The sequence below is a fragment of the Notolepis coatsorum genome (assembly GCF_963971535.1).
Source record: "Notolepis coatsorum genome assembly, chromosome: 14".
NCBI classification, from domain to species: domain Eukaryota; kingdom Metazoa; phylum Chordata; class Actinopteri; order Aulopiformes; family Paralepididae; genus Notolepis; species Notolepis coatsorum.
Genome location: NC_140178.1, coordinates 79532224 through 79546120, shown reverse-complemented (window position 1 = coordinate 79546120; position 13897 = coordinate 79532224). Strand labels below are relative to the sequence as shown.

General features: G+C 40.8%; 1 protein-coding gene across 7 annotated transcripts in view; it reads right to left on the bottom strand.

The window, feature by feature from the left end:
* spag9a (sperm associated antigen 9a) overlaps positions 1 to 13897 on the bottom strand; it is an 84555-nt gene that overhangs the window by 54101 nt on the left and 16557 nt on the right. For 5 of the 7 annotated variants that reach the window (XM_084329853.1, XM_084329854.1, XM_084329856.1 and 2 more), the window contains exons 3-6: positions 11754 to 11824; positions 10692 to 10780; positions 7712 to 7865; positions 5502 to 5588 (exon numbers count right to left, since the gene is read on the bottom strand). In XM_084329853.1, coding sequence (XP_084185979.1) covers positions 5502 to 5588; positions 7712 to 7865; positions 10692 to 10780; positions 11754 to 11824 — 401 coding nt within the window. The remainder of the gene's footprint in view (positions 1 to 5501; positions 5589 to 7711; positions 7866 to 10691; positions 10781 to 11753; positions 11825 to 13897) is intronic. The other 2 variants (XM_084329857.1, XM_084329858.1) reach the window with 1 other exon arrangement.

Below are 13897 nucleotides of genomic sequence, written 5' to 3'. Positions count from 1 at the left end.
TCATATTACGGTTTTGGGGTCACGGTTTTCGGTTCGGTACGGTTCAGTGGGGAGAAGAAATGCCATTGCTAATTCAAATAGTATTTAGTCAAATGTATGAATTACTAATATTAACTTAAGTATTAGTTACTTAGTGTTCCTTATTCTTAGTGTTGTATGACAGTAAATGGAAATAGTTACAAAAGCACTCCATACACACCCCAAGAGTGATGCATTAGGCTACAGCAAAGGGTTCCACAGTACCAAAATAAACCGAACGGTTTCTAGGTGCCCCGAACCCTGGTGATCGAATCGAATGGTTCTGATTTTTTTACACAAACTGTTCCATCCATAGAAATCGCAGCCTCCAAAAAGACACAACAGACAAAACATTAGAGGCAGAAATAGCAGACTTCAAAAAGACACAGGAGGGAAACAATCTAGAAGGAAACACTGAAAGGGATACCATGTTATATTTCCTCAATGGACACTGGTCAGTTTCCATGCAAACATTTCGCAATTGGGACTTGTGTTTTAGTATTGTTAGCCCTTCTTTAAAAACCAACGGGTACCCTTAACCACAAGCCATCATTAGCTTGCAGCTAGCCATACCCATTGAATTCACTGAGAAAAGCTAAAGGTCCTTTCAGATACATCACAACAATGGCACCAATGAAAACGCTCTGAAACTAAATGTATTTCCAATGGCTTGCGCTGCGCCACAGAGGCTTTTCGCTGCGCGGGCCGAGCGTGGCACGCTCTTCTTTGGCGAGCTTGCAGCCAAAGTTAAACTTGGTTGCAACTAGGCTAGCTGCAACTAGGTTGAACTGTGGGCACTGCACACTGTGCCAATCCCCGCGCCTCCAATAGGAACAAAAGGCCAGTCAGGAAGGAAAGGTGATACTGGTACCATTACAATTTCCTGATTTCTACAAACACATTTCAAATGCACAATGCCAGGAAGGTTTAAACGATGCAATGTAGATTGTTATTATCCATCGTTCTACTCTTCTCCTGAAAAATCCATTTTGCGTTGTCCTCCCTGATATCTAGTGAGATGTGTGTTGAACCTAGCACACTGAGCTTTGATCCTGTTGCATCTGAAAGGACCATAGCAATGCCAACAAGCCTGTTTATAGAGTCTGGTCAAAGAAAATAATAACTCCAAAATTCTAAATGTTAAGGTATCCCTTTGACAGACTAAAAGAGGAGACAAAATAATACTGTAGCGTTCTAATCAGACAAAGAAAATGGGTTCACAGAGTTTGAGGATAGTTCAGTGTTAATAAAACATAAACCATGGGAATAGTGGGGTTATCTATCATTGGGACAACACAATACACATCCACACAGAACTACCAACAAACACAATACACACAACAATACCAACAAACACAATACACACAACACTACCAACAAACACAATACACATTAGTGTTGTCAAAAATATCGAAGTATCGATACATATCGATACTGAATATTTAAAATGGTTTCGATACTAATTTCCTGAAATACCGAAAAATTAATTTCTGCAGTATCGGTACCAGCTGGCGAGTGTTCTACCGCAAGTTGTTGACGCGCTGTTCAGAGCACGCTTGCCCCTCCGCCTCCTCCGAGTCCAGCCCTCCCCCTCACAGAGCAGTCTTCAGTTTGTAAACAAACATTTTAGCTGAAGATGGCAAATGCAGAGCCTCCGCAACTTGTGCTTGTGGATAAAGAAAACAGCAGAAGTGCTGTTTGGAGGTACTTCGGGTTTGAAGTAAACAACGAAGGACAAGCTAAATATGCCCCAATGCTATTTGCAAGCGGTGTTACAGAGCAGTGCCAACGCGGAACTCCATAAAGAAATGAAAGAGGTTCGTGACAGCTGCTCTTTCAACGTCACTGTGACTGAAACATTAAACCATTAACTCTAGTTTAATACATGATACGTTGTCTACTGATGGCGCATAATATCAACAGCTGATTCGTTGTTAGTAACGTTACAGATATCAGCTAACGTTAGCTACTGCTAGCCATTAGCTCCCTTAGCTTAGCTGGCACCTTTATAATTACTGCATGGAAACGGAGTAACGTTAACGTTTAAGCGTTATGTCGAGGTCATACAATACTACAGTCGACATAATGTTAACGTTACCCCGTTTCCATGAAGTGTTTAAATAGCAGCAATCTTGTTGAAAATGTAACGTTACTAAATGCTCCGAGCATAGCCTCTCTCTCTCTCTCTCTCTCTCTCTCTCTCGTTATCTTTAAATAAAAATCGAAACTGTTACTAACTGTAATACAGTTCAGTTTGTCAGGTACATGCAACACAGATTACAGTGTTTACATCTGTCTGCTTGAGAAAATACCATGTTCTGCATCTGCAATAAAAATGATTGAAGTGCGATGAACAGTTATTTTTAAATGTGTGATCTAAAGATAAACAAAGGGTTTTAAAAGTGTTATATTTATCTTCTCTTATAGTACCAGAGAGAAGCTGAGGAGAATCAACCAGCAACAAAAGCTAAATTTGTTTAAAAAAAAATATATATATATATATTATTATTATTTGTTTTATTTTTTTGGTATCGAAATGGTATCGAAGTATCGATACTTTTCAAGGTATCGTATCGAAGTCGAAATTCCAGTATTGTGACAACAGTAATACACATCCACACAGAACTACCAACAAACACAATACACATCCACACAGAACTACCAACAAACACAATACACATCCACACAGAACTACCAACAAACACAATACACACAAAACTACCAACAAACACAATACACATCCACACAGAACTACCAACAAACACAATACACATCCACACAGAACTACCAACAAACACAATACACATCCACACAGAACTACCAACAAACACAATACACACACAACTACCAACAAACACAATACACATCCACACAGAACTACCAACAAACACAATACACACAAAACTACCAACAAACACAATACACATCCACACAGAACTACCAACAAACACAATACACATCCACACAGAACTACCAACAAACACAATACACACACAACTACCAACAAACACAATACACATTAGTGTTGTCACGATACTGGAATTTCGACTTCGATACGATACCTTGAAAAGTATCGATACTTCGATACCAAAAAAAAAAAAAAAAATATATATATATATATATATATATATATATATATATATATATATATATATAAAATGTATAAACAAATTTAGCTTTTGTTGCTAGTTGATTTTCCTCAGCTTCTCTCTGGTACTATAAGAGAAGATAAATATAACACTTTTAAAACCCTTTGTTTATCTTTAGATCACACATTTAAAAATAACTGTTCATCTCAATTCAATCATTTTTATTGCAGATGCAGAACATGGTATTTTCTCAAGCAGACAGATGTAAACACTGTAATCTGTGTTGCATGTACCTGACAAACTGAACTGTTTGTATTACAGTTAGTAACAGTTTCGATTTTTATTTAAAGATAACAAGAGAGAGAGAGAGAGAGAGAGAGAGAGAGAGAGAGAGAGAGAGAGAGAGAGAGAGAGAGAGAGAGAGAGAGAGGGGTAGAGAGAGAGAGAGAGAGAGAGAGAGAGAGAGAGAGAGATGCTATGCTCGGAGCATTTTAGTAACGTTACATTTTCAACAAGATTGCTGCTATTTAAACACTTCATGGAAACGGGGTAACGTTAACCTTATGTCGACTGTAGTATTGTATGACCTCGACATAACGTTTAAACGTTAACGTTACTCCGTTTCCATGCAGTAATTATAAAAGTGGCCAGCTAAGCTAAGGGAGCTAACGGCTATGAGTAGCTAACGTTAGCTGATAGCTGCCTGTAACGTTACTAACAACTTATCAGCTGTTGATATTATGCGCCATCAGTAGACAACGTATCATATATTAAACTAGAGTTAATGGTTTAATGCTTCAGTCACAGTGACGTTGAAAGAGCAGCTGTCACGAACCTCTCATTTCTTTATGGATATCCGCGTTGGCACTGATCTGTAACACCGCTTGCAAATAGCATTGGGGCATCTTCTTTAGCTTGTCCTTCGTTGTTTACTTTAAACCCGAAGTACCTCCAAACAGCACTTCTGCTGTTTTTTTTATCCACAAGCACAAGTTGCGGATGCTCTGCATTTGCCATCTTCAGCTCAAATGTTTGTCGGCTCTGTGAGGGGGAGGGCTGGAGGAGCCGGAGGGGCAAGCGTGCTCTGAACAGCGTGTCAACAACTTGCGGTAGAACACTCGCCAGCTGGTACCGATACTGCAGAAAGTATCGGCATTTCGGGAAATGAGTATCGAAACCATTTTAAATATTCAGTATCGATATGTATCGATACTTCGATATTTTTGACAACACTAATACACATCCACACATAACTACCAACTAACACAATACACACAAAACTACCAACAAACACAATACACATCCACACAGAACTACCAACAAACACAATACACACAAAACTACCAACAAACACAATACACATCCACACAGAACTACCAACTAACACAATACACACAAAACTACCAACAAACACAATACACATCCACACAGAACTACCAACAAACACAATACACACAAAACTACCAACAAACACAATACACATCCACACAGAACTACCAACAAACACAATACACACAAAACTACCAACAAACACAATACACATCCACACAGAACTACCAACAAACACAATACACACAAAACTACCAACAAACACAATACACATCCACACAGAACTACCAACTAACACAATACACACAAAACTACCAACTAACACAATACACACAAAACTACCAACAAACACAATACACACAACACTACCAACAAACACGATACATATCCACACAGAACTACCAACAAACACGATACATATCCACACAAAATTACCAACAAAAGAGCAACTAAGAGAAGCTAAATGAATTTCCAATGCATCAGAAAAAAGGTTTATGTACTCTGAAGATGTACAAAGACAATCAAAATCTTGATTAATGCTATTAATAAAACTAATATTACTACCTCAGTGCTATATTAAGGGTAAATATACAAAGACGGTGGTGGTGATGATGATGATGATGATGATGATGATGATGATACTATATTAACTCTACAACAAGTGATCTTGAACAGTAATAGTGTACGTCTACTTGGCAAAAAAATTTAAGTAAAATAAAATAAAGGCAGGTGCTATGAAAACAGCGTTAGGACAAAACAAGCATGCAGTTTCACCCGAATGAAAACCTGCATAGAGGCTGGATGCAACCACGCCATCAACCAGCTTCACAGACTTAACAATTAGCCTATTTCATCCTCCGTAAAACAGCTTCTGATAGATATGGCGTAGGCCAAGTAAAGGACGTGGTTGCATGTAGCTGGGCTGGTCTTTGTGAAGTGTTTAGTGGGGGCGGGGAGACTGTTGAAGCCCACAGACACTCAAAACACAAAACACTGTGCCGTCCACGGCCCGTGCAAAGCATGTTGCTGGTCGGTACGTCTGCCAGTCGCCACACATCCATCTACCTTGCAGTCGTCTGCCAGTGAATTCCCCCAAGCAGGCTCCTGTGCACTCTTACCCTCCCTTTTCTTAGGGGGGTCGTCCGTGTCCAACTGCTTTTTTTGAGGGGTGGGGGGATGGGGGAGGGGGGGGGGGGAGAGAATTACAATGAAGCACTCAGCAGCAGTGCACGCACACCTTGACAATGGGGGGATGGTCTCATTTAAGAAATGCTCCCATCAATGAACGGTCAAAAGCTTCTGCCGACTAATCGATCTGTTGATTTAATCAATCAATCAATCTATCTGTAATGGTGCCTCCTGCATGACGGGGTGAATGCAGTCATGCAGAACGACCCCTTTCAATCTGGTGCTTTTTAAAGACCAAAGCATATTAGTGAATAATATTATGATTCCAGAGATGTGCTGAGCATGTCCAGTGACCACTAATAACCCATTCAGCATTCAAATAAATACAGAAATACACCTACTAATGGGTTCAACAGAGTGTGTAAATGTACGGTATGTACATCAATGTGTTTAAATGTACATTATGTACAACAGACTGATTAAATGTATGGTATGTACAACAATGTGTTTAAATGTATGGTATGTATAACAGTGTGTTATACATACCATATGCATGTAAATGTACGGTATGTAGAACAGTCTGTGTAAATGTACGGAAAGTCAAGATTGTTAACATTAATTTTCCCACTTGGCCAAACTGCAACTTGAACAGCACATCATTGCATTCTAAGCAGTTGCCCAAACCACACAGAGGGACCCTACCAAAATGCTGTGTATGCCCTTTATAATATATGTCTAGTGCTCTCAAAATACATGCTACTCTATGAGAAATACCAGTTTTGTGATATGTTCTCGACAATAACAATCCCCTTGTTAGTGTCCCTCTGTATGAGGCAAACTGCAATGACTTGGCACACATAACTTACCCCAGCATCAAAAGCAATGGAACGGTGTTGAAAATATGATTCAAAAGATGGAACAGTGCGTAGATCATGGCTGGCATGAGGGCAGACACATCATCAACCTGTTCTTTTCAACGGGCAGTCGGGCACTGTCACAAAACAAGCCTTCCCAAAAATAGGCAATACACGCCAAGTGACTTGTTCAACTGTCAAAAGCCTGCCTGCACATCAAAGCCATCCAAAAGCCCCGCAACGATGACTATCCTGCAGCACGATTACATAACAGCCAATCGTTTTCCAACTGGGCCAATTCTCCCTCAGCGATTGGCCACTGGCCATACAGCAGCACTGCACTGTGCTCCAGAAGAAGCACCACTGATCTGTCCCAGTTGTCTTTAGTTTCTTTGGTATAAAAGCAGCAGCAGCAGCAGGACCCTCCAGGTCCTCAGAGAGATATGAACTCATCCTTGACTGACCGTCATCACATGGTGGCCATTTTGCTCTTATGCCATGTTCAGGTTGGGATTCCTTTCTACCCTCAGGTCATGACAAAAGAGCAAAATGGTCACCGCGTGAATAATGGTCGATGCTCACTCCTCCTACCACTGCTCGTCACAGGAACCAGCAACGCCTTGAGAGGTTAACAACCACATCGAGTTGTTCTTAACAACCTTCCTAGAGGTTGATTTTTTTGCTAGAGATATGTGCTAAATCTAAATCACCCTCTATATTAAATCATTTGAGTGCTGTCCTAATTACCATGTCATCACATCATCCAGGTAATAAGATTTTTTTCTTTGTGATTAAAAGTGAAAACAAGTTGTCAAATAAGAAACCTTTCTTCCTATTATGAATATTCATGAGCTCGACTTTAGTAATCTACTGCAATTGCTCATTGGGGTGGCGAGCTATGGCGAGCTGGACCTCTGGACTTGAACTGTGCTGCACTGTATCCATGTCCCCAACCACTGCACTTTTACTGTCTTATTGTTGTCTCACTGTTCTGTCCTGTTTTGCACTTATTTATTTATTATTATGTTATTCCTATTTGTGAAAAAAAAGTCATGCACTGTAATGTCGAATCACGTTCCATTTGTATATACAATCTGAATCTGAGTAGTGGCCTAGTTTGCATATCCCTGAGGGAAGGAAGGTTGTCTGAAAACAAGAGGCTCGTCCAGACTGGCTAATCCAGGCCCGGCCCTCATCAAAGACTCTCTAGTTCAGGTCCCTCTCCCTGGCAGCAGGCTGGAGGACAGACCGCTGGAGCACCTACCCCTGCTGCCCCTCCTCCCCCCCACCCACCTTGAGGCTGGCGTTGGAGCGCGGCTGCGCGGGGTCTGTGAACCTCCAGCTCTCCGCACTCGGCGTCTCCGCCCTGGCGTGGGGGTCGGGGGTCAGCAGGGAGCCGCCTCCGCCTGACGGGGGGAAAACCCCCAGGGACAGGGGCCGCTCTTTCCTGGAGGGACAGAGGAGGAGGACATCTCAGTGGAGAAGACGTGGAGACGGGACATTAAGAAGGGGCACTTCACCAAAAAACAACACTGATTTTGCACGTAATATCACACACATCTAAAAACTCTAAAACAGTTTTGCACATATTCATTTAGTTTGACAGTTATCGAGAGTAAATTAGTTTGAATATGACCACCAGTGATGTCATTGAGGACATTGAATCATTGTGTTGTGTTGTGTAAATCCTTGTGGTAGACAATACCGTGTCTTATAGGGACTGCTACCTTATCTGTTGAGCTGTAATTAACACAACACAAGGATTCAATGTCCCTGATGACATCACTGGTGGCCATATCCAAACTTATTTACTCTCAATAACATTTTGGATGTGTGTGAGATTATTTGCAAAATAAATCAGCATTGTTTTTTGGTGAAGTGCCCTTTAAGAATACAAAGAACATCTCAAATGAGAAGACATTGAGATGGGACATTAAGAAGGACATATCAAATGAGAAGACATTGAGATGGGACATTAAGAAGGACATATCAAATAAGAAGACATTGAGATGGGACATTAAGAAGGACATCTCAATTGAGAAGACATCGATATTGTTGGATTTTCGGGTTCTCAGCCAGTAATCTCTGTGTTTCCAGTTATGTCTGCGTTGTGTTTATCTCGTACTCATCGTACTGACTGATACCCTCTCTCTACCCCGTTACTGCATCCGACTTAGAAAAAAATAAAAATAAAAATAAAAAAATAATATATATATATATATATATAATTTTTTTTTAAACTACTGTATATGTGCACGAGCGCCCATATATGTCACCACCACGTTAACCTGAGACGTGAAATTAAGTACCAACATGGACAAAGTCTCAACCCGTTCATAACAGAGGATCGCCAGCTGCCCCCTTCTTGTTATGTGGATCCAGACAAACACTCGAGTCTAGTGCATTGGATCGCTTTCGAGACGCAAGACTCAATATGCTTTCTGCGTTTATTGCGTCGTACAAACGGAAATCGGATCTAGCAGATGGAAATCAAATAATTGGAATATTTTTTCTCCAGACTCATCGGCCACAGGTAAGAGGAATCTAACGTTAATTCCAGCGCGATTGTCCATTTATTTCATTGCAATCCATCTGATCAAAGTATGATGTCGTACTAAAGAAAGCCGTTACTGACAATCAAGGAATCATAAACGACCCACCCCCCCCTTTCCTTCACGCATGATGGAGCACAATGTATACTGATCATATGCATTTAAATTTTTTAATATAGCGTGTATAGGAACGAAACGCCAATCGATTATGTATAATATGCGTCGGGGCCTATAACTCGCGTTCTAGGAATTACTGCAGAACACTCAGAAAACATACTTAAGTTATATTCACGACGGTATTAACACGACAATGTATGAATGGAAAAATATAACGTTCCCACATCCGGAACGATAGATACCCGATGTTGAATGGGCCATAGTAATGTCGATATAGCTATAATATTTAAAAAGTTATAGCCCTGCAAAGAAGGTGAGCGACTCCATAGGCTTACAGCACTGGCAGAGAGAGGTATAAGATGGTCAAACTGCGTGGCAGACATTGTGTTAACTGTTACTATAGCAACAGTGTTGACACCTGACCCAAATCTTCCCCTACCAGCGGCCGGCTATCTCTGTTGATGTTAACACCTCTGCCAATGTCCTTGGCTCTATCACTCACACACCCTGCTCTGTGGCTCTATCACTGTCTAACGTGGAAACACACACTGGCTGTCTCCTCTTTTAGGATCTATAGATCCGTCAGAGTAGATGTCTGTCTCTACAGATATTTACATTATATACACATTGAAAAACAAGTGCTATTCTTTCAATATGGAAATTAAGAAGGACATATCAAATGAGAAGACATTGAGATGAGACATTAAGAAGGACATCAAATGAGAAGACATTGAGATGGGACATTAAGAAGGACATCTCAATTGAGAAGACATTGAGATGGACATTAAGGACATGTCAATGGTTATTTTTAAAATCATTATTATAAGGTCTGTTTGATTACACTGATGAAGGTCCAGAAGGGACTCAGATGTTAGTTATTAAGTCAATACATTGCTGTGCTGCTGAGCAAGAGCAGGGATCAGGGATCATCTGTTTCCAAGACTGACGAGACATCACTTTTGTACATCAGGGCTTCCCATCCTTGTCACAATAGTAGAGGTTGTAAACATCAGATCTGGTTACAGTGGGGGAGTGAAATGTGTGACGTTGTGTGAGCCATTCCTTTATAAAGTCCTACCCAGCATTATCCATTATTGATCAGCAACAAAAAACTCAAAACCCAAGCTGCTACAGAAACGGAAGTAACAGATGTTCCTACGTCAATACCATGATCTGACAGGATAGACAGGGTTTCACAAGGTTTCTAAACACATCGACATACAGTATATCAGTATAAATCAGGAGTGGGACCGCCCTCGAAAATAAGATGACCCATGGCTCATTCTAAACAAATACATTTAGCCTATAAATGATGCACAGCTTTCACTGTAGCTCATGTAGTCATTTGGCTTTTATCCAAAGTCAGCAGGAGGAGTACATCTCTGGCAGATAAGGGTCAGTGGCATTGTTCCTCAAATAGTATCGAGCTTGAGTGTTACACTCTGAGTGAATAGTAATATACATATTAGCAAGATAGGTAGTAGTATATGAATAGTAGCATAGTAGTAGGGTACATAATAGTAAGAGGTTCCTTTTTTGGGGGGGGGGGGGGCAGCTTGCTTTTTGACTCCGCAAACAGTGTTTTTTCCATCTAGTTGACCCACCTGAGTCTTCCCAGCGTCCCAGACTCCGAGGTCTCGTTCATCTGCTGCAGTTTGATCCTCTCCACGTGCTCCATGTAGTTATGGATCATCTAAACCATATAAAACAAGACAACCTGGGAAATTAGCAATTGATGTTCAAAATAATACAAAATCGACGTCCACAGCTCTGTGTTTTTTTGTCCTGCCCCCACCTCCACCCATCCCTCTCCTCCCTGGGTTCTTACACATTCCCCCCATTTTGAAATGGAATACTTTCTCCAGATTTAGATTATACGCCCCACAAACACATAGAGACAGCGTACATGTGCTGAGCTATGATAACTTTCGCGCACCTACCCCCTACCAGTGAATGCCTCTCACCTGGGAAAGGTGTTAGGTGGGGGAGTGGTTAGGTGGCAAAGGCCAGTGGGTATTTGTAGTTCTGCATGCATCTTAAGAGAACAGCCTTGTAGCTCTGTAGTGTTATCATCTTTTTAATAAGACATAGATTGAGAATTATCTGCACGATTTGTACAAGTGATGGCTTATTTTGAAGGTAAGAACCTGTACTTTCATATAATGATATAATGGCTCCAGATGCATTTTATTTTGTGCAGGAGGGGGCAAAATGGCTCTTTTGATAGTAAAGGTTGCAGACCCCTGCTTTAAGGGGTCAACGGATGCTATTATTGAGGGTGTTGTATCTCATTCCGGTTTAGTGACTTGACTTGGTTTGTGCTCAACACAATGTGTTTTTCACATGTGGGCAACGTGGGAAGATTGAAATGGATCCCCAAATGATTATCTGTAAGCATCAATGAAGCCAAAACCCTCTCCGGTCTACTGAGAAATAGACGTGTTGAATGAAACAACATATTAGATTAGTCTATTCTACGACAGTGGTTCTCACTTCCAGGGGGTCGCTATAGCAAAATTAAGAATCGTTTAATTTCACTATGTTTTCCATCCATAAGGAACACAAAAAGAGAATGTATGACTTAAGAAGGTGGGTAAGTCCCGGGGAAATGATCCAATTCCAGTATTTTCTTGTACCGTTCCAGAGGCCCCGTCTGCCCCACTTACCTCCGTGTGTCTCTGGTGGAGGGAGGTGAACTCCTTCTTGAGCTCCGACTCTCGCTCCTCAAGCCTGCCGACTGGGAGAAGGAGACATTGATCAGGGCATTGTTCAGTCACAGTTCTTACACCTTTATTATGTAAACACACTAGGGCTGACCTTCGAAGCTTTTTTTGGCAATCGAAGCTTCGGGGCCGAGCTTCGATTTTAATTCGAAGCTTCAAAAAAAAAAAAAAAAAAATATTAATTTTTTTTTTATTTTTTATTTTTTTTAATCTTATGTTGTGGGACTTGTACAGCACTTTCGTAAACGTTGTTGTTTTTAAATGTGCTCTATAAATAAAGTGGGTTGGATTAATTAATTAAGTAGCCCCTTTCGTGACTGACGCATCCAACAAGGTTTCACTCGGCTGTGTGATTTAATTCAAGGTGGATCGCTGTTGTCGTTTGAACAACTTCAGATTTCATGGGAACTACCAATCCCCCAAATCAAGAATGTTTAAGATGAATGAAGTAAGATTTTGATTATTTGAAATATGGCCTGTGTAGACTAAACTATGCACAGAATTATGTCAGTCTACAAGGTCCGGATTCTACATGGTCCGGCAATGTAGACCTTGTAGACTCCACTACAGACCAATTATCAGTGAATGTTCATGCATTTTTAAGAAGGGCAACTTCCACAAAAAAAAAAAAAAAACTCACCAAAACATCTCAGTAGCACCTTATCTAAATGTTATATTTCATATATGGAGATTCATATTTATTTATGTATTGCATGCATTTCTACATTTTATTTCCTATTTTGTTTATTCATCCCAGTATCTTTCTTTCTTATGTGTGGAATTCTACAAGGTGTGCGCACACACACACACACACACACACACACACACACACACACACACACTTACATTTAGTCATTTAGCTGACGCTTTTATCCAAAGCGACTTACAAGTTCTGTACGACAAGACAGCAAGAAGGGTACAGCTGAGTAACAATGTTCATCAAAGTGTTGCGTGTTACAGTGTAGGTTAGTTTATTAGGACAAGTGCATGACAGTAAGGTTAGTCACGGTTAGATATTTTTTTTTTTTTTTATTATCATTTCAGATAATGGTTGAAGAAGTGAGTCTTTAGTCGACGGCGAAAGATTGGACGGGATTCGGCTGTCCTAACTGGGATGGGTAGTTCACACACACACACACACACACACAAATCGAAGTAATTTTTTTTTTTTTTTTTTTTTTTTTTTTTTTTTAATGTTCGAAGCTTGTGCCATCGAATCGAACGTTCGAAGCTTCGAAGCATTTAAGACAGCCCTAAAACACACTCAAGAGCTGCTGTTTTTCTTCTTTTTTATCATGTAAACAGACACTCAAGGGCGGCAACATTTTGTGTTCCATGTTTTCTTTTATTTGTTGTTTTTTTGTACTCACATTTTTGTCTCCATTTAATTTCTCTCTTTCTATTCTTAGCTCTCGTCTATTACATAACCAAGTGGTGCCGCTGACAACGACCCAATTTCCTGTCACACGGATTAAACACTTTCTCATTATTTGATCTTGGCGAGGAGTGATGAAATGGAGAAAACATTATCTCTACAGTTGGGAGTCGGTTCTGAGACGTGTCATTATGTTTGCACATGGGATTTAGATCATGCAATCACATGTACAGCATGGCTACATACACTCATATGTAGTAACGGTGTTGTTGTGCTGTAGTCTGTGTGTGTGTGTCTGTGTGTGTGTGTGTGTGTTACCAGTGTAACTTATGTATATGCATTATGCACAATGCTACCAGCTGGGAACTAGGAGCGCGCAGTCGGGGTAATCTCTCTCAAATGGTTTTGAAAAGTGGAGCCGATTTAGGAGGTGACAAAAACCCTAATCCCCCGTTAGCCTGCCAGCTTCAGCCTAAAGTCAGGGGGAGGACCGAGACAACAGGCTAAGCTACTAAAGCATGGGATGCTATCAATTACAGCAGCTAAAGCCCCGGCGTCGTGCTCGGTCGTGATGTGCCCGTGTGCGTGTGCATGTGTGTGTGTGCGTGTGTGTGTGTGTAAGTGTGCACCGCCAAGGGATTCAGTCCATTAACATGACTCAGCAAAGTCAGGGGACAGACTAAGGAAGAGAAGGGAGAACGGCTTTAAAAAG